Genomic DNA, 24,523 nt, shown 5'->3' with positions numbered 1-24,523 from the left:
CTGAAATATGCTAGTTATTTAGTGCAGACGATATTTTAAGTTATGAAATCAAACACAAAAAACGTCTTATTTCTGAATAAACATGCCTTTTTTTCGACGTATTCGGATTTTGGACCCCCAAAATATGAGATAGCCGCAACTAAGAAATATGGTCCCATAGTTTGGTCAGGAAAGCGATCCATAGTTTGAAACTCTTAATGATAATTTTACTTTTTGCGTATTTCGCCATATTTCAAGAGTTTTCTTGAAAAATTGAAAACTTTTTTGTAAACAATTATAAAATACGTTTATCCAAAGATAAATCGTATGCAAAAAAATAAATTTTAGCAAATTTTTTTTCGTTATTTCCTTTAATAATAATCGAAAAGAGTTTGAATATAAAGATATGTAATTTTTGCATCATTTCAAAGTATGTAATTTTACATGGCAAACTACAAAATTTGAGAGAAATCGGTTGAACAGTTTCTGGGAAATTGAGTTTCAAATAAACGACTTCCTTATAATTCAATTTCTCAGAAACGATTTCACTCAAATTTTGTATTTTGCCATGTAAAATTACGTACTTTGAAATTACGTATAAAATTGTAAACCTTAGAATTCAACATATTATCGACTATTATTAAATAAAATGATAAAAAAAAATATTTACTATAGTTTATTTTTTGAGTGAAATTATCTTCGAATAAACTAACTTTATAATTGTGTGAAAAAATTTTCAATTCGCTTAAAAAGTTCTTAAGATATAATGAAATACGCAAAAAAGGTCAAATTAACAATAAGGGGTCCCAACTTTGGACTACTCTCTAAACTACCAGGACCATATTTCCCAGATTGCTGCTGATCCAGATTGATCTGAATCCGTTAAAAAAAAAAGGTAAGTTTATTCAGAGAAGTACATTTTTGTGTCTGATTTTGAAACTTAAAATATCGTCTGCCACTAATTAATTCACATAGTTGAGGTCACCTTCCCGAACCATTAAGAAAGAGTCTTAGAATGTGAAGAACCGATTATTAGATCAAAAGTTATTCAGGTTGGTCCGTTTCTTTTATATAGAATATTTTGATTATTTTTGGGTTGGTGATGGATTTTAGGATATTTTACGTCAGCACTGTGATCGGAGCGAGCAGGGAACAGAAATCGTATCAACCAGCCTTCATTGGAATTCGAACCTGGGTTCCCTTATTGGGAGGCGAATGCTCTATCCCCCGCAGACAGCTTCTCCAAATTACAACATTTGACAATAGCTTGTTTTAGTAAGTGTTAAATATTTGAACTTCATAGGCATATGTCGAATTTTTGTATAGGCTCTAAATATCATCACGCAAAAATCATGAAAAAAAATTCATTTAAGTAGGTTGTGATATAAATGTACAACATTTTAAATTTTGAAGAAGTATAATTTTATGAAGCTTCTTGGCACCTCAAATTCAAAGTAATTTAATAATTTATGAATTAGTATACCTCATGAGGAAGCCTGATTAATATAATCTAAGAATAAGATGGGAGCTAAAACAATAATGTAAATTATCTGTTAATCAGGTAGACCAGTCTCAATCTATGGTTAAAGAGAAGGATAAAAAAAATTCTAAACTATCTGATAATTAGGTGGACCAATTTTCACTAACAAGTGGCATGGAATATCACTGTAATCGTGATATTGTTTTGTATTGATACAAATGCACTATATTACTGTGTAATCAAGTGAATATACTTTCTTATTAACATGTATCTTAAGACCGCATGAGAGACGCATCTAATTTGGACGATACAAGGGTTCTATGCCTGTTAAAATATCTAAAAGAATTCAAACATTTCTTATTTCTAAAATCAATATTAATTCTATAAAATTTTTTCAAAACTAACTCCACTGATAAACTTAATTTTGCACAATTTATTTAATTCGTACTATTGACTCTATTCCATAAAGGGGAAAAAAATATCTAGAATATAACCACAAAATCAGAACAATAATCTTTGAACAATAATACAAGAATGTTAAACCATATAACTGTTTAATTACATCTAAATATCCTCACAATATACTAAAATCTTAAGTTGTGAGGCAAAAATGAACCATATTATGTGTAAATGCAAATGAAAAAATTATATATAATATAGTTCCTTTTTCCGCTAAAAGTTTGAATACGTTTGAACGTACCTGTTTTATTGACTGCTTATTTAAAACTGTTAAAGGAACTCTTCTTTAAGGAATAATTTTTTATTTGCTTGTATAATTTGTATAGCAAAACGTAGTTTTTATAATATTATTTGATGCACTTGATTATGGTTCACTCTGCTTTAAATGTGCTGATCTAATATTAGAGTCGATAAGCTAATTATAAATTCATGCAAATATTGTGTAGCAACTATGATAACAATAAATAGTTAGCTGAAAGTGATTGTATTAATAATTTACATGCTTAGCAAGCATGTTTAATGGTTACTGGTCAGAAAACTAATGATTTTAAGAAACGCACATACGAAATAAATATAGTTTTATACTGGAATAGTTTAATGAGAAATAATATTTTTACCTGTATTATGTAGATAACTAACTTATCTTTTATACTAATATTTTGTTTTAAATAAATTAATAATACGGATAATTAATTACGTAATAAAGCTAAAAAAATTATATTTTGCGTAACTAGCATATATGTTTGGGGTTACCAGCTGGAATAACTAATGATTGAAAAATGGTGTAAAGGAAACACATATTCAAAATGAAACATAGTTTTTAGCAGTATAAATTAATATACACATGTATTTTAGCAATATTATGCTGATAACTAACTTATCTTTCGTATAAATATTGTGTATCAACTATAATAATAATTCATTAGTCAAAAGCTAAAAAATGCCATTTTACATACCGGTTGGAATAAAACTAATGATTAAAAAATGATTTGAAGGAAACACATATACGAAATGAAGCGTAGTTTTTATAGTATTATAAATTAATAAGCACATTTTGACAATGTTATGCTGATAACTAATCTTCGCACAAATATTGTGTATGAACTATAATAATAGTGATAATTAATTTGTCAAAAGTGAATAAATTTATATCTTGCATTCCTAGCGAGCATGATCGGAGTAACCGATTAGAATAAAACTAATGATTGAAAAATGATATGAGAGAAATACATATACGAAATGAAACACAGTTCTTTTAGTATTATAAATTAATCTGTACATATTTTACCAGTGTTATGCTGATAACTAAATTTTCGTACAAATATAGTCTATTAACTATAATTATAATTCATTAGTCGTAACCATATAAATTAGTATTTCACATAACTAGCATGCATGTTTGGGGTTACCGGTTAGAATGAAACTGATTGAAAAATGATATTATGCTGATAACTAACTGATATTTCGAACAAATATTGTGTATCAACTATAATAATAATAATTCATTATTCAAAAGCTAAAAAAATGACATTTTACATGCCCAGCAAGAATGTTTAGGGTTAATGTTTAGAATAAAACTAATTACTGAAAAATGATTTTAAGGAAACAAATATACGTAATGAAATATAATTTTTTATTGTATTATAAATTATTATGCATGTGAATTTCAGCAATGTAATGCTAATAACTAATTAATCTTTCGTACAAATATTGTGTTTCAACTATAATAATAATGATAATTCATTAATCAAAAGTTAATAAATTGATATGGTATAAGCCGAGTATGCATGTTTGGGGTTACCAGTTTGAATAAAACTAATGACTGAAAAATGATTTGGAGGTAATACATACACGAAATGAAACATACTTTTTATAGTATTATAAATTAACATGCACATTTTAGCAATGTTTTGCTGATAACTAACAAATTTTCCATACAAATATTGTATATAAACTATAATGATAATTGTAGTATTATAAATAAATAGGCACACATATTTTTGCTATGTTATGCTGACAACTAATCTTTCGTACAAAAATCGTGTATCAATTCCAATGATAATTAATTAACCAAAAGCTAATAAATTAATATTTTATGAACTTAGCATGCATGTTTTGGGGTTACCGGTTTGACTAAACTAATCATTGAATAATGATTTAAGAAAAATACATATAAGAAATGAAACAGTTTTTTTTTAAAAAAATATTATTAATTAATGTGCACCTATCTTTTCTAACTATGCTGATAAACTAATAACTTTCATACAAATATAATACATTCAGTAATTAATTGGTAACGATAGTAATAAATTGATCTTTAACATACCTAGGATGCATGTTTGAAGATTACCGGTCAGAATAGATCTAATGATGGAGAGAATGATTTGGGAGAAAAACAAATATGAAAGAGGTTATGAGTTGGTCTAGCGTAGGCAACTGGTCGAGCATCTCAAAAGCAGTTCGCCTACTCACTTACTTTGAAGGTGGGGAAAAAGTGTGTTGTCGATTTCGCGAAAATGCACGTGCTTTTTTTTTCTTCTTTCGTCGCATCCCGAACAAGTGTCATCGACATCCTCCCAATTTTGCCTATTTCACTCACGTTAATTATCGTATTTTTACTGTTAGAATCATTTTTTTAAATAGTGCTATTGGTATTCCCAGTTTCTCTCATTTTTGGTGTCAAGCGCAATACTTATTTCTATTTTATCCCAGTTTCTTTGGTGATTACTTACAGATTTGGTGAAAACTTAGATTTTCGAATAGGAAAGAATTATTGCATAAATGCTTTCAAATTTAACAAATAGGTAATAGCTTTTTTTATCAATAAAATATTAAGTTTTTTCTCCGATTTTAGTATTCAGATTTTAAAATATATGTGGGAAATGATATTCTGCGTATACATAAATCGAAAATATTGTTTTTTTTTCTTGTTTTTTTTCTTTTCTTTTCTTTGCTTTTCTTTTCTCTCATTTTTTTCTTTTTTCTTTTTTTTTTCTCCTTGCTTTTTTTGTTTGTTTTTTTTTGTTGCTTTTTTTGCTTATTGCCTTATTTTCTTTCTTTATAAATTTTGGAAGTGTTATTTGTCCTACAGATCCACGTGGAATTAGCATAAAAACTATTAATCGCTTTTTTCAATTTCTGGTGTTCAGATTTTAAAATGTAAATAATGGAAATTATAATTATCATACAGAATTATGCACAGTTCGTAAGGAATACACAATCACCCTTTTCTCAATCTGATATTCAAAATTTAAATTATAAATATTGTGGATGATATTTTTCATACAGAACCAAGCAAGATTCGTACTGTAACATTCTTTTCAATACTTTTTTCACCCTCTCATGAGTTTTTCACCCCTTTTTCGAGTAAATACGGGTCTCTTTCCTCTTTTGATAATTTTTGATTCCCATTTTATTTTTACATTAGACTTTTACCGTTTGATTTATTTACGTGCGTACGTTATGTTTTTTTTTTTGGCACTGTATAGCCGGTACGGAATCTTGTACCTTTTTAAACGTTTCATTCAAACAACTAATGCTTCACGTCAATACTTTTTTTCCAGTACTATAGTATTTCCTTGGACCGAGATAGCCTGGTTGAGGTTGGGCGTTAGACTCGTGTCTGTGAGAACGGGAGTTCAAATCCAACCAGCCGAAGAGTCCCCGTGTATTAAATGGTGACTGGTGCACGTTAAATCTGACGGAGTCACAAAGTCCTCCAAGCTCCCATAACATATCAATACCTCTGGGAGAACTGGTCCAGAAGTTCCCTTGTCTTCTGAATTTGGTTCACAATTACAAAGCTACGGATTTGAACATTAGTAGATGTAAATCCAAAATTGGGCCGGCTATTCAACGACAGCTATAAAACAAAATAGCATTTCCTAGAATCGTGATGGCTTAGGGGATAGAGCGTTCGCTTTCCAATGAGATGAACCGGGTTCGAATCCTAGCGATGACTGGTCGATACGAATTCCGCATCCGGCTTGCACTGAACACAATGCTGATGTAAAATTTCCTCAGTGGTAAACGGAGCATGGGTTAGTCCCTCCTTGCCATAAGGCTAACATTGGGAGGTTTTCGGGGTTTTCCTCTCCCTGTAACGCAAATGCGGGATAGTTCCATCAAAAAGTATTCCACAAAAGGTAAATTCCTCCAAATACTTGATCCAAGAGGTTGGGTTCAACATTACGAGGCTACGGAACTGAGTTGAGCATTAATAGTCGTAAACCTAAAATTTTGGGTCGGCTGTTCATCGACGAGTATGAAATATAGTATTTCCTAAAATTATGTTAGCGTTTAGGATAGTTATTTATTTTTTTTTTTGGATGTACTGTTTTAATAACTAATAGAAATACAAATACAACAAATTTAATTTGATTCAACAAATTTTGACTTACAAATTTAATTTCTTTTGTTCCGCTTTGTTTTTCCTTTTATTATTATATTTCAAAATGGCCCATGAAATAATTAAATTTTTACAATTTCATAGATATTTAATTTTTTTTCATTCCTTAGACTTAGTTAGGGTAGACATTATTTCTTTCTTAATGCAGTCATGGCCTAAATGCATAATAAGTAACACATTTAATAAGCAATTAAAACATATTTTTATGTAGTGTTTTTTTATATATATATAAATAAAGACATTTTTCTTACCTTAAAATTTTAATCCATTGTATCTATATATTAGAATAAAAATCTAAATTTGCAACTGGGATAGCTTTAAGAAATTGAAATGAAAAAATTTTAAAAATTTCCCAATAAACATTATTTTGTCAGCACTATTTACTACCTTTTTGGCTAAATACATGCTTAATATTTATCTCCATTAAAGTTTTAGAATATCACAGAGTTGGAACTTGAACTTATTTAAAGTAAAAACTTAATATGCTAACTTTATATAGGCTTATGCTTACCTTAATTTCGACAGGTGGTATTTTAAGTTACAAAAATAGATATTACGAAAACATACAATTTCTAAAAGAACATAAATTTTTTCGACTGATTTGTATTCTTTCAATTTAGAAGATATTATTCAAGCAGTTTTTAAATGTTGGTTATAAACTGTAACGGAAAGAAAGCAAACTTATCTTCGCGCTGGAATAACGTGAAACTAGTGCAAAATGTAAATTATTTTATTTATATTTAAAGCATTGTTTTCAGCTTTATGTCTCTAGGTAGAATTAAGCTTAAAAAAATATTTGGATGAACCCAAACACATTTTTTATTTTTGACTGATCAAATAGAGTTAAAATTATTATTTTTATTTTTACTTTTGCAGTTATTGAGGGACAGATTCCATTTCTTTTTTCCCTGAGTTCAAAATTAAATTCTGCGATATTTTTTTTTTACCAAAGACGGAATAAAAGGCAAAACTACTTTTAACTAATTACATTTTTAGCTTCATTGTTATTTAAAAACTGGAATTAAAATTAACAATCAATTACTGATAGCACAACAAAGCGATGTCCCTGCCTGAAATTCAGATAATTTGCTTCGCATTATCTTCTAATTTCTCCTTTTTTTATTATGTTCTCTCTATTCAGATTTCTTATTTTTAATGACGTTTTTCAATTCTAATTTCTTCTTGATTTTATTCTGACTTATTTTTACTCTTTATCTTTTTATTTTTATATTCTGTTTTTGTTTTAATTCATTCTTATATTTTATTGCAATGCTGATTTGCATTTTATTTTAAACTTTTCCTCTGAACTTGCACTTTCCTTTTTTAAAATATTGTTGCTCTACCTTTTCTCCGTAAATAAAATCACTTTTCTTTTTGTAAAAAAAAATGACAAAAGCAGTATATTTTGCTATTTTATTTTTAATACTATAATTAATTTCAAAATCAAAAATTTTAATTTAACGATTCTTTCGTCTATTAAAGAGTTAGGTTGTCAAAATATCCCTCTAAGTTATATTAGAATGAAATAATATTTTCTGATTTGTACGCATAACTCAGATTAATTAAAAACATATCAATGTACTTACCAAACTGTCATGAGAGTAGATCGGTAAAATCCAAATGTATTTTGTATTTAAAATTCCAAATCGCCAACGGTGAGATTCCTCTTTGCAAACTTCTCAAGAAAATCACGCTAAGTAAAGATTTAATAGTAGATAACTCTTCAGATACCTCCAGAAAATGATCCGACGTATTTTCATTTATTTTTAATGAAGGTTTTCTAGTGTCCAGCAATCCATTGAAATCACTGAAGGTCTTTGAGTAGAATGTTAAGGAAGGTAACTATCTCTCTCTTAATTCGAGACATTGGATTCTTTTTCTGGAGATTCTACAGTTTCGGTCTAAAGATCACATTGTGTCCAGCCGCCTCCTCCCAAACCTTGAAACTGTTCGAATTGTTATCTTTTTTAGAATGAAAGTTAGCGATGCATTTAGAAACACGCGAAAAGGGGGTGCCAGGTGCTGTATTACAAGGGGGGTGAGCTCGTCCAAATCCACTTTGAGTCTCGGTTTGCTGGTGGGATCAACCTTATTCCCAGAAAAGTGAAATTCGACAGATGTAAGTTTTTTGATGAGGGGTGGTCTGCGACACACAAGGATAGATAAAGAAAAAAAAAGATCAATGTGCACCCGATGATAGCGTTATAATTGAGATTCAACGACAGTCAAACATGTTGCGATCAAAGAAACAGTTAGGGGTGAGCATGGCATGAAGTGATATCGCGGTTGTCTTTGAATTCGGAACCAAGTTGCAGGAAATACGCAAGCCTTATTTTTTGACACACGCAGATTAAGTGGTCTAAAAAAACTACATTTACTCAAACATTTCGTTTTATTTTGTTGTATCAGTACATCTATTTAGTTAATTGGAATATTTTTTCTGATGGAGGTAAAAAAGTATTTTTTTTTTAAATAAAAATAGATTTATATGAAAATATTTTTTTATAGTTTAAGTTTGTGCACACAACGTTTTTACAGTCATCCGTGGGAGAGCAGAATACCTTCCTTTATAATTTGCTAAGAAAAATAATAAGATAAAAAAAATAAGCATAAGAACTAAGAGTTAAAGTAAAACTTGGACAACAATTTAATGATAAGTTTGCCAAAACATAAATTATTTTGCATAATTGTCCTGATTACTAAGAGATTGTTTTCCTCTCATCTTCTTTAGCTTAACAAGGGTTCCACGAGTCCACGAATCTCTGATAATTTTTGTCCCTTTATTTATTATTTTTATTTTTTGCTTATTTTTAATTTATGTCCCAGAATTAGTTAGATACCATTCGTTTTTATTACAAATAATATTTATATTTAGTTCAGTACACCAGCTACCGTATTTTGCGCTATTTATCTAGAAATAATTAGTTATGCTGAAATTCCGGAAAAAATTTTGGTGCCATTTATAGTGTTGAGAGAAATTAAAATTCGTTTACTTAGTGCATGTAGTCACATTTTTCTTTATTTTTTCACTGATATAGTTTTACTAATTTATTTATTCATTTTTTGTTTCCTTACTAACAACACATTTTCAAGAGCAATCAATATATGGCTTCATTGCAAAAGCATTTCGTTTAAAGCATAAGTTTTATAATACGTAATATATTTGCACTAATTCTTTCAAACAATTGTTATTTTATCAGTGTTATATAACTCTTTCTATGATAACTATAGTTCTGTACTATTTAGATTATTTACTACAGTTTATTTAGTTTACCTCAAATCCAAAGATGATGCCAACAACACTGTTTTTTTACAGTGATGAGAAAATATGTAAGAAAATATGAATTCAAAGTGTATGAAAATTACTATTATCAAACATAAAATTAATACAAACCTTCTTAAGTTGTGAAAGAACTAAAATTGTTTGAATTTTTTTATGAGTGATTTTTGCAAAATTTAACAACTAAATATATTTTTTTCTGAACAAAAATTTAATTTTCCATTAAAAATGTATAAAATGGTTAGTTTCTAGGAATAAAATTACTTTGATTTATATCTGTAAAACATAACTAATTTCTTAAAATAATAAACAATAACAAACTTCTAAATCGTCATAATGGTTTGTTTATTTTCTTATATATTTGGGAATAATTTAAAAATTCTAATCGAGAAATTTATCAGACTAATTTTTGTTTATGGTTGCGTTATGTTATGCTATGATTGTAATAACAAATAAAATCACATTCTCGTTTGAATTAAAATTAATTAATTGTCGAATATTATCTTCATTTATTGAAAACTATTTTTCTCGGAAACAAATATCAAAATATTTTTAAAATACCTCGCTAAGTTATATTTGTTTCTACTGATATTTCAAGTAAATGACTTTGTTATTCATAGATCCAAATTATCCGTAATTTATTCGAAATATAACAATTGTATATTTGAAACATGATGGAATAAATGTTGAAATATCATAAATAATAAATGTTTTTATATGTTTCATTTTAACTTGCACAGTTGGAAATTTAAATATTTACATCGGCTGCAATGCAATATTTCTGATTAGTTTTTTTCGCATTTAACTTTTATTAAGTTTCTTTTCTTTATTATTGAATCTTTATGATCATTTGAAGAAGAAAAAAAGAAAGAAAATTCAGCAATTTACATTTTTATTTCAAATGTCTTAAATTTTATCCAGGATTTAAGGTAAAAAAAGCTATTAACCAAAAAGTATCTTGTACATGTCTTTAAATATTTCTTTAAATTAAGAAAAATTATGCGAATGATTGATAAAATGACTCCTCAAATTACAAAGCTTTGGAACAGTTTTCTAATTTTCATAGACGATCGTTTGATGAAACAGCCATGAATAGTAGAACTTGGAATCGTTTTCTAATTTTCAAATAAGTTTGTTTAATAAAATTAGCATGAACAATGAAACTTCAGAATCGTTTTCGATTTTCAAAGACGATTGTTTGATAAGATAATCATGAAGAATGGAATTTTGGAATCGCTTTCTAATTTTCAATTTGAAAGCTTTATCGTTAAATAAAATTAAATATAGTGAATTAGCACTAGTTTGTAAACAGAGAAATATTTGAAAATAGATTCTTTTTTTTTGTTCAGAAAATTTAAATACAGCGTTTTCTTTTAAGTAAATATTAGTTGCCAAAAGCTTTAAATCATTTTTTTAAAAAAAAACAATAAACTACAGCAATAAAGAAATATGGCAGACAGATTTTTTAAACAGCTTTTTTCAGTAAAGAAGAACAAAAGATTTTACTTTTTATTAAAATTTTCCAACACCTGATAGAAAGGTGTGCTTCTTCCCTTTCCCCCCTTGCCAGGTGCCTGACTCTTTAACGGAATCGATAACTCCCATTTTAAGTAGAAAAACAGATTTTCCAGCTGTTAAAGCTCATATTCCTCCAACTATGAATTAGAGAAGAAAAAAATTAAACGAAGAATATGGAAAAGTCGATACTTTTAAGCGTCTGACACGTGAAAAGTCTAAAAATGCGTGCGTTTTTATTAATATTACAATTTTAGATTTTATGAAAGAAGCAAAGCAACAAACACATGAACCCGTTTCGTTTATTATTTGTTTGCCTGCATTAGTTCAATATGTTATATGAATTCTATTCTATCATTTTAGCATTGGAAGTAACTGTCGTCTGCGTTAATTACTATATGGCTTACAGACTCGTGTATTAACATTTTTGATTGGTTTTTTATTTACTTTTATTTTTTTATTTGCCAATAAACTATTTTTCAAAAATTTTTACTTAAAGATTATGAATTAAGTGGAGTTAGTCAATATTGTTTACAATTTCATGGAATTTTAGGAAGAAATCGTTAAAATCGTTTATGTAAAACGTATGTGTTATTATCGTTTTAAAATTGGAGTTCGTTTATTTATGAGAAGAAAACGAAATGAAAAATAAAATGAAACTTATATGAAAAACAAGTTAGAAAAGCAAATTTAAAATAAATCTGAAACTAATTTGTTATTTTTGACCAAAAAATAAGCATTATTTGATTTTTTTTAAGTATATTTCTATCAAGATTTTTTGACCAAAAAAAAAAAGGAAAAAAAACTATAAATCCTTCTAAAGAACAGACACGAAAGATGGAAAATACATAATTTATCGAAGTCTTAGTTGTTTGAAACCACAGCACGTTAGATTATTTAAAAATTTAGTAAAAAAATTTCATGAACTTCTACATTTATTATATATTTAAAAAATTTTATAACTTTTTTTAAAGGAAAATGGTTTTTACTGATTGAAAGCTAAAATATTTCTGAATAATTATTTTTTTACTTTTATTCAGTATATAATACTATATTTCCTACTTTTTATGGATTTCTCATAAAGAAATTTTGAAGTGTATTAAGTTTTTCAAAAATTCTTCATTCCGCTAAAAACCGATGCCCATACACAGTTAAGAACTCCATTTCTTATGAGTATTATTTATTTACAATACATGGAAAAATAATTCAATATAAAATTAGAGCTAATTTTTGAGATTAATAGCCAAATTCCTTAAATTTGGCATTAAAAATATATAATTAATACTTCCGCATTAATTATTTATTCTTAACACTCCCTTTTTACTCTCAATTCTTTTCATCAGAGAAAAGTTATTATTCTAATATGTTTCTGATTTAAATAATTATTCTACTCTATTATTCTTACTGTTAAGGCTTCAATTTTGCAGCAGTTTGAGATAAAAAGGTGCAGTGAAATATAAAAATTTAATAAATATTTTGATGAAATTGTAATAAATATTTTAATTCATTTTCTTACACCACGGGACGTAAAGATTAGCATTGAAAAACGTATCGTTGGAATTGCATTAACAATGTCTTACAATTACGTCATTTCAAAAATTTAGATACCTTATTAAGTATTGATTTTGTTTCATAAATATGGGTACATATAAGTGGTATATATGAGTAGATATGAGTATATATGGATATATATGGGTATAAATATAAATATGGGCATAAATAAATTTCATAAATAAATATATATAAAATTACTTAATATTTTCTATTGAAAATAAAAAATGGTTCAACATTTTATGAATTAAAAGACTAAAAAACTTTTGACTACAACTGAAATATGGAATTCATGTTACCTATTCACTTGACCCTTTTTAGTAAGTTAATTTCACAATCTCATTATTTAAAATAGTTTCTTTTTCCTATCAACCAACCAAGCAGAAAAAGTAGAAAGTTCGAATTTCGAAATAATTTTCAGCGTTCTTTAATATAAATTAGAGTTACTTTTAAATAGCTACATTCTCAAAATACCAAGTATTGTTTTCAGTTCATGAAGCGGTGAAAAATTGACAGTGTCATTGTTAATAACAATCGAGCTAATTCTCTCAACAAAATACGAGGAACTGATTCCAAACAAGTCACTAACCTCTCCGGAAACAAATAATGCGGAAAAAATTCTATTGTTTTATATTTAATTAATTGTTAAAAACATCATTTTTAATATTTTTACCAAAAACTTAAGAATCATGTTATTGCTTAATGCTTTACTATTTTAGTTACTTTAGACAAGTCTTGATATTATCGCCTTTTTTAAATAGTCACTATTTTGATAACAACAATCCTATAGGATAAAATGATTTTATCAATGTTATTTTTCTTTGGTTAAATTTCAAGCAGGCATTTTTATTTTTGTGACAGCATCCACCAAAAGGAGCTTTATTGATAATAAACTCTTTTAAGATCAAAAATTAAAAATATTTTAGCAATCTTTAATGATCAACTTTAAAATAAACAAGATTTCATTCCAATACACAGCGTAGTTTTTTTGCCCTTAGAATTTTCGAAAGCTTCCCATTTGTTTCAGTTGCTACAGTTGCTCAAATCATCTTGTTAAGATTTTAAAAGTGTTTTTTTTTATATATATATATATATCCCCAAAACACAGAATTTCTATATCCTATCAAGAAATTTTCTATGATGTCATCTTGAAAATGTAACATTTAGATAGTATTTGAAAAATTTTCGGAACGTTTATACACATTTAGATAGTATTTGAAAACTTTTCGGAACATTTATACAAATTTAGATAGTATTTGAAAAATTTTGGGAACGTTTATACAAATTTAAATAGTACATATATGAAAAAGTTTGGGAACGTTTATACAAATTTAAATAGTACATATATAAAAAATTTGGGGAACGTTTATACAAATTTAGATAGTATATGCAAACTTTTTTTCATTTATATTAAAGTAGTATATGAAAAATTTTAAGTACTTGAAAGTATTTAGGTAGCAAAATGTACTACATTTGAACCCCCAGTGAGCATATCGTTCAAGAAAAGGAAATAAGATTTTCTTCAAAGGTATTATAAGATGCGCTTATAAAGAATAGTATTAAAAAAGATTATCATACTCTCATACGGTTACAGAAAGAATTTCAAAGTTTTCAACCACTTTTTTCCTTGCTTTTTGTGCTCACAGTAGAAAAAAAAATAGAATAAAATAAAATAAAATGGAGTTGGAACGGTATTTTCAACACGAATAATGGCAATGCAAATAATGGAAGACAAACAGAATAGACAAAAAAAAAAAAAAAAAAAAAAAAAAAAAAAAAAAAAAAAAAAAAAAAACAGGTTGCAGCAATCAAATTACTGGGTCTTCCATCTTCGTTCTTGTCAGAGCGTGTTCTGTACCTTTCTTCATGTTAAAAAGCATGTTTCCAACACCATTTCAAATTTTTCACCCCAATTATATTTCGATGAAAACTTCTTCCATAATATTAATATATATTATATAATTATGTAATATTGTTGAGACTGTTTAAGATGACGTTAACATAATAGTAAATAAAAAAAACATTAAACTAATAAACATTGCAAATTTTGTTTCTCACTGTGCCGGTTTAAATCCTTGTGCGTGCATGTGCTGAAAGTGGCAAGCAAAAATTTCATCATTTTAAGGAAATTGCACAGTTATCGTTAAAAATTCATACCGAGTATATGCGGTATACGTGCTCGTAAAATCTGTGGAATCGAAAGTCCTGTGGTTGGTCACTTCCCCTTCAAATCTATGTCTAAGTTCAGGAAGTGACCTTACGAATGATTGGTGCTGCCATCTATCCGTGGAATTTTAGGTCAATACGTACTTTCACCTTTGCGGTGCTCTCTTGTCAAGCAAAAGTGAACATTCCTGACTTAATTCGCGAAGCCGATGTCTGGCGAGCTTGGCTTGTCCAAGTGTCATTAGAAATAATAACAGGTATGTTATACCATTTTAATATTAACCTAAATGAGCCTTCGCTATAAGCTTAAGTGAAAGCAAACTGGAGATGCCAATGTCAAAAGGAGTGTCTTATTCCCCAAATCTTCTAGGCATTCCGAACATTTTATTTTTATCAACGTCAAATAAATTTCCTGCCTTATGAGAACGCTACAACGGGGAAAAAACTTTTCATGACAAATTCTGTTTCCCTTCCTTTGATCTTGACAATTTACAGTATAGAGAAAAGTGAGTTCTAATTTACCTAGAATAAACCATGAAGTTTCAAATTTTGAAAAAAAAATGTTTTCAAAATGTTTTGAGAAAAAAAAATTAGCATTTGAAACTACATGGTTGATTCTAATTAACCTGAAAACTCACTTTTTTTTCATTAATTTTAAATTACTTTTGTAGAGGAAAAAGAATCTGACATGCAGAAGTGTAAGGATGTCCGAAAGAAACTCCTCAATTAGAATTAGGTGTCCCGAAAAAATGTGTAATGAGCTAAAGGGGGCAAATGGAAAAAGGTGAGAAAATATATATAGATATTTTTTGTAATCAACTCCTATTTTTTTAAATTCATATTTATATTAAAATTAGCAAAAATTATTCTATGGTAAAAAATTTATTATTTGAAACAAAAATTTTTTAAAATTTTGAATGACTTACGACTCTAATATAAAATTTGTTTGAAGATCCCATTCAATTCATTTCCCACTTGCTTGTACCAAACATGCATTAAAAAATTAGTTTATTAAAAATAATTAAATTTTAAAGTTTTAGTGTCCTTGGTCGTCGATTAGATTACCCCTTGACTGCCTAGGGCCATTGTTTCTTTGCGCCCCTTCCCTTTGCACGCGATTGACCTCTCTGTTACCTTGCAATTTTGAACCCCACTTATAAGACAAAGAAATTTTTAAAAGACATGTGAGGACAAATTTGTTTTTGTTTTCTGAGTGTAAGTAAATGCAATATTGATGCTATATAAAATTAAATTTTAAATTTCCCTAATATTGATCCCCCTTGTCATTAAAAAAAATTGATCATTGAAAAATTAATAAAAAGAGGTTGTTGCATGGAAATTGCCGATTAAACGAATTATAGGCAAGAATCTTTTAAACCCCACAATCAGTTTAAAAGATATAGAGAACTACGCAAAAAGTAAAATTAGCATTTAGAGAACCCAAATTCTCTACCTCTTAACGTTTGTGGGCATATTTTCCTATTTTCCAAATTTTTAATCCTTATGAAATAATTAATATAAAAGTGTTTTTGCATAAAAATGTCCTGTTAAACATAATTGTAAGCAAAGAATCTTGAAATTTCCGTAATTAGTTTAAAAGATATAGAGAACGCAAAAGGTAAAAATAGCATTAAGGAATCTAAATTTTCTACCTCTTTACTATTATAAACATATTTTCCAATTTACGCTTGAGAACCGTCGAAAAATATAATTTTTGAGAAAAACCCATTCTTTTTATGATTTTATAATTTACTTAATAATCATATCTTAGTTAGAATATTTAAGGAAATATACCTCCTTTGAACCATTAAGACTCAATCTATATTAATGAAAATATGTGATCATAAAGTCAAAAGATAATCAAGATATGACTTTTTTGCACACTTTACATTACTTAAAAAACACACATCAATTAAACATCTATTTCAGACATAATCAATGTGAAAAATGAATGCGAAATTTAGTGTGCGAATTTTAAAATACAAAGCAGGACGTGAACCATAGAAAATTTGAAAATGTGATTTACTGAAATATATGTAAAAAATATAAAATTGAATTATAAAAGACAACTTCATTAAAAGTCTGAAGTAATTCTTAGTTTATTAAAAAAAAACGAAAAAGATTGCTTCTTCCTTGTTAGACTTACATTTCTTTCTATACTACACTTCCAATTATTTCTTAAACACGAATTTCCTATTAATTGTAACTCACATTTTATTTTGACTCCCATTGAAAATGTTTTCAGAGGTAATAGTTGCAACTTTTTATTTTTTTATATCACATGATTATACAACATAATCTCGTTTCCCATTTACTTTGATTGTACGAAATTACTATGTAATAAAGAAGATAAAAGAGCTTTAAAGACAACTAAGAAAAACTGTAGAAACAGGAAGTTACTTTAAACAAGTTTGATAAATGTCAGATGAAGAGATGCAAAATAGGTCACTCTGTGGCATTTAAGTTACTACAAAGCAATTGAAACTCGGAATTTTTTTTTATAAAGAGTGACAGTTTGTTAAAGCTTTATGGAAATACGTTTTATTTCTTAACTAAATCGATAAAAAGCTGTTACAAAGGCGAGCTTAATCAATTTCAATCAATAAAATTCTTAATCGCTTAAACGCTAAATCAAATAAAAAAAAATTTATGTTTGATATATAATGTATGTTTTATAATTATATGGACTTTTTTTTTCACATAAATAGTTACAAAGACATAGGAGAATATACAAAACGAGAAAATAATTAATAATAAAAGGTCCAAACTTACGACTGCTTTTTTGACTAATCCAGAGACTCCAACTACTACGGTTTCTCCGTAGTTCCAGAAGGAGATTTTTCCTAATGGTAGCAAGGATAGTATATTTTCAATATAATAAATTAGAACTAAATGAATTTTGTCTTACACTAAACACAATAACTTTAAACAGATGCATATATTAAAACTTATAAATGAATGCTGAAGTTCTTAAGTTCTAATAATTTTTTAAGAATTATCTGCTTGTCTCAAAAAATTAAACTTTACTTCCTTAACACTGAAAAAAATTATTCGAAACTACGGATAAACAGCAGTAACACGGAGAATCCGTTATATCGAGGGTTAATCTACATTATACTCCAACTTATTTTCCGAATCCGTTGTTGGAGTTTCTGCTAATCCGTTGAATCTATATTTTCCAGATTACGGCTACATCCCCCTACATTTCATAAGGCTCAAAAATCTAATATCGTCGTTAACAAGGCTTCTTAACAGATACATGTAACGAATCATATTAACGAATGTTTAAGTTTTTAAGTTCTAATATTTTTTTTTAGGTTTGAAAAATTCCGCTCTAGTTCACTGCAACTGAAAAAAATTATTCGAAACTTCAGAGAATCCGTAGTAGTTGTTGGAGTTTCTGCTAATCCGTTGAATCTATATTTTCCAGATTACGGCTACATCCCCCTACATTTCATAAGGCTCAAAAGTCTAATATCGTCGTTAACAAGGCTTCTTAACAGATACATATAACGAATCATATTAACGAATGTTTAAGTTTTTAAGTTCTAATATTTTTTTTTAAAAATATATATGTTAGGTTTGAAAAATTCTGCTCTAGTTCACTTCAACTGAAAAAAATTATTCGAAACTACTGAGAATCCGTAGTAGTTGTTGGAGTTTCTGCTAATCAATTGGGTCAATATTTTCCAGATTGCGACTACACCCCCCTACATACTATGACGGTCAAAAATGTTAGACCGCCGTAAACAAAATTTCGTTTTTTCTTCTTTTTTTTTTTTAAAGTGTCAAATTTTGTAATTTTAAAATATCATTTACACCAAATAATTGCGCCTTATTTAAGTTTAGACTCTGGAACCATTAGGATTTCGTCTTAGAACACAAGAAAATCCGATCACTAGATCAAAAGTTATAGGTGTTCCGATTTTATTTTGAGCACTGTGCAAACTTAAATAATTGTATGCATAAATATAAATGAAAATGCGTGCAATAAAAATGTACACACGAAACATAAAAATAGCCATTTTTGAAAATAGCCCTAAAATGGCCTATATTGTCATTTTAGTTATTCTTCATTATAAACGGTGATATAACATTTCATACGTATTGACTATCCTCTCTCAGTAAATTTGACCACCAACAACCAGTAACCTTGAAAATAAAAGCGTAAAAATAATGAAGCAAACTGTAATATCTATTTTTAGAGATTACGCAAATGAAGATCTGTCAAATTGACAACGAGACGCATTTAACCGCTTAACCTAGTTCACATTCTGAGGGAGACGAATATATAACTATTATGCATATGAACAATATTTTTATGCACTTAATTAGAATTTATGGCTCACAATTTTTTTATATTACCTTACCAACAAGTTTACAACTGCAAAAACAAAGTGTTATAAAGTTAAAATCTTGTAAATGTTTTGAAGTTAATTATGAAGTTAATTTGTATTCCTAACATAACAGCTCTCAACAAAACGGATTTAAAAGGAGAGAAAAAACAGTCATAACAATAAACAACTTTTTTTGCCTTTGTAATGCGTTAATAGAAAAAGAAATGCATATATTTAAAAATAAGTGAACATTTTTGCGTTTATATTTATTTCAACGATGAAAATAATTTTATTGTATAAGTTGTTTTAAAAATCAGTGTTTAAGACTGCATGATATAAAATGCGTCATAATTCTCATGCATATTTAAACTGGGATAATTATAATTTCTTGTATCAATTATTTTATACGATGACTTTCTTGATTTGCGCCAACAAAATTTTTAAACAAATAATTATGTAAACCAAAAAAAAAATGCTTTTCTTCATTATTTCTGCTTTTTTTCTTTTGCGCACAGTACGAAAAAAAAAATAAGGAAACACTTAAATAACTTTTAGTCTAATGATCGGATTACTATGTACTGAAATGCAATTTTATTGATTAGAGAGTAATTTTGCTATGGAACCTTAAATGATCCAGCTTCTTTTAGCGGAACTCCCTGCATCGTAAAAAAAGAAGTTCCTTAGCAGCTACGAATATACTAACCAAAAAAGAAAAGGACGATACTTTTTATTTTGAAACTATTTAATGTGTAGATATTCAATATAATATTATGAGTTAATATTCAATATTATGAACTATTTTTTGCAGTGTACAGTACTGAAAATAAATAAAATAAAGCTGAATTATGGTTTTTAAAAAGGAACTGTTATATACGATAAGAATAGTTATTGGAAAAATTTTATTCTTTATTCATGAATTTAGTTATTTTATTTTGAATTGAAAAGTTTGATTGGAAATATTTATGAAACTTTTATAAATATACACTCTTTTCATAATTTATTCAATATATTGTTATTTAAAAATATATATTTTAAATTTTGCTACGTTTTATTCACATTTTATATAAAGAAGTTTTTATACGAAGCGAAATATCAAATAAGGGATCATTGGTTGGATATAAATATTATTATTACTGATTAAAAATATTTTAACTCTCGGAGCCTCAGTCATCCTTCCCCTTTATAGAACACCTTTTACGAACAGCTAGTCTAGAAAACCATTATTAAATTATGTCCATTTTTGTACTTGATTTGTGCTTTGCTCACGTTGTTTTATACTTTAGTCTAAGAAATTATTTTTTAACATTTGTATCTTAAGATAAACAAATTTTACAATTGTTTTCAAAAAAATTTTAAGTTCTCTTAAATTTTTCCTATAGTAAGACAAAATACACTAAATCATACTAAAGAAACAAAAACTTTTTCGGCAGCTTTCCTGCATTAGTAATCGGAATGATATTTTCCAAATTGTAGTTAATCCCCTTAATTTGAGAGTCATTAATCCAATCAGTCTTAAAAAGAGTATATTCAGAGAAAGTACATTTTTGTGTCCGATTTCGTAACTTAAAATATTTTCTGAAGCAAGAAAAATAGCAGCTCATTTGCGATGAACCACTCGAACCATGAAAATTAGATCTGATCATACGTAACAATTCGAACACTACATCAAAAATCATTAAGGTTCAAAAGGAGGGTAATACTTTGTGCTACGTAAGCTGAAGTGAAAAACGTGAACGGAATAGTTCATTTAATTATTATTTACCAATTAGTTAATAGATTATACTCAAACTTTCATCAATCCAGCCAATGTAGTATACTTTCAATAAGCTTCAACTTGTTCATAGTTTTTGCTTTCTTTGAATGAAATAATTAATTTGTTAATTTCAATTTATTTTTTGCGGTTTGAATTATCACCTAAAAATACACAAAGTGACTATTTTAGCGAAAAATATTCACAATTAGGTAAATGAAAGTAATTAAAAAAAGCTTGAAAATGGCTAAAATAAAGCAGAAAGTTGAATAATATTTTAATTCAATTGATAGTAAGATTTCAATAAAAAGGTTCCCTCCCTAAATGTAAATATAAATATCTGATTTAACGATTATAAAACGTGAACTAACAATATTAAATCCGAAATTACACTTAGCATAAAATTTTGACTTGAAATATAGTTCAGTTAACCGTTTTCTGTTTTTTTTTTCTCATTCCATAAACTCATAGTTCATACAGAAGAAAGCTATCTTATTTAATGTCCTTCATGGTCTGGTTGTTTATTATTGAACTTCTTTCAGTTCTGTCCAAGCATGTTTACAAGGTGAAGGTTAGTAAAACAGAAAGCATCATTTCTTCATCACTTTTATTTTCTATTTTCCTTCCTCCAATTAATACTAAACAAAATCACGAAAGCCGCCGCCTTGACACACTATTGCAAACTCAATTCGCATAAAAGTTATTTCCCTAAATGTTTTCTGCTCAACAATGGATCGATTTGAAAGTGAATGCGGCATTCATTTTCTAGATTCAATAGCACTTAGTGCAAAAGTTACATTATACCCTTGGTATTCTTAAAATGAAATTATATATTAGTAAAAAGTAATTTGCATGAGTTTCGTGTTCTATTGGGCTGTTCGGAAAGTAATTTATTTCCTTTGTTTTATGAAAATGAAAGGAGATTTTCTTATCATTAATAAATGTTTTATTGAATTGTATATTGTCAATTATAGTCCAATACGTTTTGCTATCTTTCTGGCTGTAGCATGATTACATGAGCATAAAATTTTTGTTTTTTGTTGGCAAAAGTCTGATTCAGGTCATTTTTGACCTCCTTAATTGAAGTAAAGGTCTTATCATCTAAGAAATTTTGAAGAGACCGGGACATTGTTGTAGGCTACCCAGTTCTCGTCTCCAGCGATGATGCACTTCAAAAATGGCCAGTTTGAGATGCAAATGACAAACGTCAACGGGAAGGCACAAATTTCTTTCTGTAAGAACATGAATCCATACGTCGAGCTTTGAGATTTAAACCTTAGGCTTTTCAAATGATCATGAATTGATGAATTTCATGAATTTAATGTCTCAGCTCTCTCACAAGCTCTTATTCGCCGATTTGCATCAATTAATGCCTTTATTGTGTCTTCATAGACTTAAATTGGAGTGGTGCATTTTAATCGAAATTTTGCAAACTAGTTTTGACTCTCGCTTACAGCAAATACATCTTTTCCACATAAATAGGATTTTTTTTTTCTTGCTTAAGCAGCATTTTTACTTTTCCTACTATAAAATATGCCAAAAATTCCATTTTGCCCTTACCATATTTGAAAGGCCATCCAGCAAAAACTACCGTGCAGAATCAATCGCACATTTTCAGAAGCTAGCCGTGCTATACCAGCTGTCAAAATATGAAATTATTTTCCGAACAACCTAATGCTTTATCCTCCAGAGGCTCATCGTATATATTGAAATATTTTTGGTACTAAGTTATCACTTAAAAAAATTTTAGTTTTTTTTTCAGTTTGTATGCCTTTAGTCTCTTGTTAAGATAAAATTGTAATTGTATTTACATTCGTAAATCAGAGATGTTAATTACAATGACAAATTATAAAAAAAGGTAAATAATTCGATTTAAGTAAATTTTGGACAGTTTTTTAGCATATAAATATTTTATTAGAGTCTGACGGATTTTGTTGCATGACCAAAATATGGAGAAACGCACAATAAAATTATTTTACAGTATACTACAAATGCCAAAAATTAAAATTTATTATTTCTTATACACCAATTAAAAATAAGTAAAAAAAGTTACTTCATCGCATTTATGAGTTTAGGTTCTTCGAAACTACATATTCGTTCCTCGAAACTACATTCGAAGTCTCAATTCTTCGGTCGAACCTCATTGGTGCAAAATCAACGTGAAATATCGCTTTGTGAAACACATGCTTGGTCCGTAAGTCAGCAATCAATTATTATTGTATTTGACATGCTTAACATGAAATTTTCAAACTGATTACCACTTAACATGAAAGGACACAGCACAGATAATACGCAGGTGAATAAAGTGCTATTTGAGGAATGCTATTTCCATTTTCTCCCTTTGTTCGGAGCAGCAAATGGGCAGATAAATAAAATTATTAAAATAAAATAGGTACAAGTTTTAGGATTATTTCAATTTGTATTGTTTACATACATTAATGTAGTATATAATATATATTAATAATAAGTAATAAATTGTTTTCATAATGTATCGGATAAGATGAAATCCGGTTAACATGAAATAATTATGACCAACCTTTTCAAAGGCATGGTACCCTTACGAGATTATAAAAATATTTTGAATTTTCACGACACCTTAGTCTTATATTTGTCTGAAGTATTTATAGTATACAGATACACATAATGCCATAATGCATGTTTTCTGTATAATTAGACTATAAAAATGGCTAATACAACTCGTAAATAAGAAAGTATTACTAATAAGTACGGCCCGGATTTTGATGACATTTGCATTTTTTGCATTTTTGGACATTTTTTGTCCTTTGGAGCATTTTTTGAGATTTATAGGGCATTTTCTTTAAATTTTGGGGCATATTTTGCATTTTAAAGCATTTTTTGAATTTTTTGTTAATTTTTTTCTAGTTTTTATCATTTTTTATTATTACACTGGCTTCCAAACAATGAAGAAAATCTCTAGGATATTAAAAGGTGAAGCAACATCTTTTCAAATTGAAGAAGAATTGTCAGTAAGTGTGACCGTCCTTTTCAAGTACGCACCAATAACATCAGTAGATGTTGAAAGAAGATTCTCCTGGTATAAAAATTTGTTTTCAGACAAGAGACGCTCGTTTACATTTCAAAATATTAAAAAAAAAATTAATAATCCACTGTAATTCTGATATTTAGTAATATTATGAGATGGAAGTTGTTATATTCTTTTAAGTTTCTATACAAAATGAAAATGTTTTGGAGTCAATATATTTTCCTTTTTTTTTGCTATTTTAGGATATAAAACATATTTTTCAAACTTTAATGAACGTAGAACAAGTATTGCATTGCTTTATATTTTTGAAACATTGCTTTAGTTCAATATTTTTACTTCTATTTAAGTCATGTCAAAGGCATTTTTAGCGCAATTTTCGCATTTTAAGGGCATTTTTTGCAGTTTGTAAGGGCATTTTTTGCAGTTTGTAAGGGCATTTTTTGCAGTTTGTAAGGGCATTTTTTGCACTTTTTAAGGGCATTAATTGAGATTTTTTAGGTCATCAAAATCCGGGCTCTACTAATAAGGTTAAAAGGAAATATAAATAAAGAGAAATTTACCATCCACACTCCTTTATTCATTGGGAAATTATTG

At 27.9% G+C, this 24,523-nt stretch overlaps 1 protein-coding gene and 1 long non-coding RNA gene across 3 annotated transcripts in view; one reads left to right on the top strand and one right to left on the bottom strand.

Moving 5' to 3' along the window:
- Positions 1 to 8,300, bottom strand: part of LOC107451515 (uncharacterized) — a 68,557-nt gene extending 60,257 nt beyond the window's left edge. Inside the window, exon 1 of one of the 2 annotated variants that reach the window (XM_071187817.1) lies at positions 7,913 to 8,300. In XM_071187817.1, coding sequence (XP_071043918.1) covers positions 7,913 to 7,923 — 11 coding nt within the window. In that variant the 5' untranslated portion in view covers positions 7,924 to 8,300. Of the gene's footprint in view, positions 1 to 4,244; positions 4,394 to 7,912 lie in introns of those variants that run through there. The other variant, XM_043041482.2, reaches the window with a different exon arrangement.
- The window catches only part of LOC122269268 (uncharacterized), a 76,785-nt gene that overhangs the window by 40,821 nt on the left and 11,441 nt on the right, over positions 1 to 24,523 (top strand). Inside the window, exon 2 of the long non-coding RNA XR_006225089.2 lies at positions 15,510 to 15,622. This is a non-coding gene — a long non-coding RNA (uncharacterized lncRNA). The remainder of the gene's footprint in view (positions 1 to 15,509; positions 15,623 to 24,523) is intronic.

The sequence above is a fragment of the Parasteatoda tepidariorum genome, chromosome X1 (genome assembly GCF_043381705.1).
Source record: "Parasteatoda tepidariorum isolate YZ-2023 chromosome X1, CAS_Ptep_4.0, whole genome shotgun sequence".
NCBI classification, from domain to species: Eukaryota; Metazoa; Arthropoda; class Arachnida; order Araneae; family Theridiidae; genus Parasteatoda; species Parasteatoda tepidariorum.
This window is presented reverse-complemented; position numbering and strand designations above follow the sequence as displayed.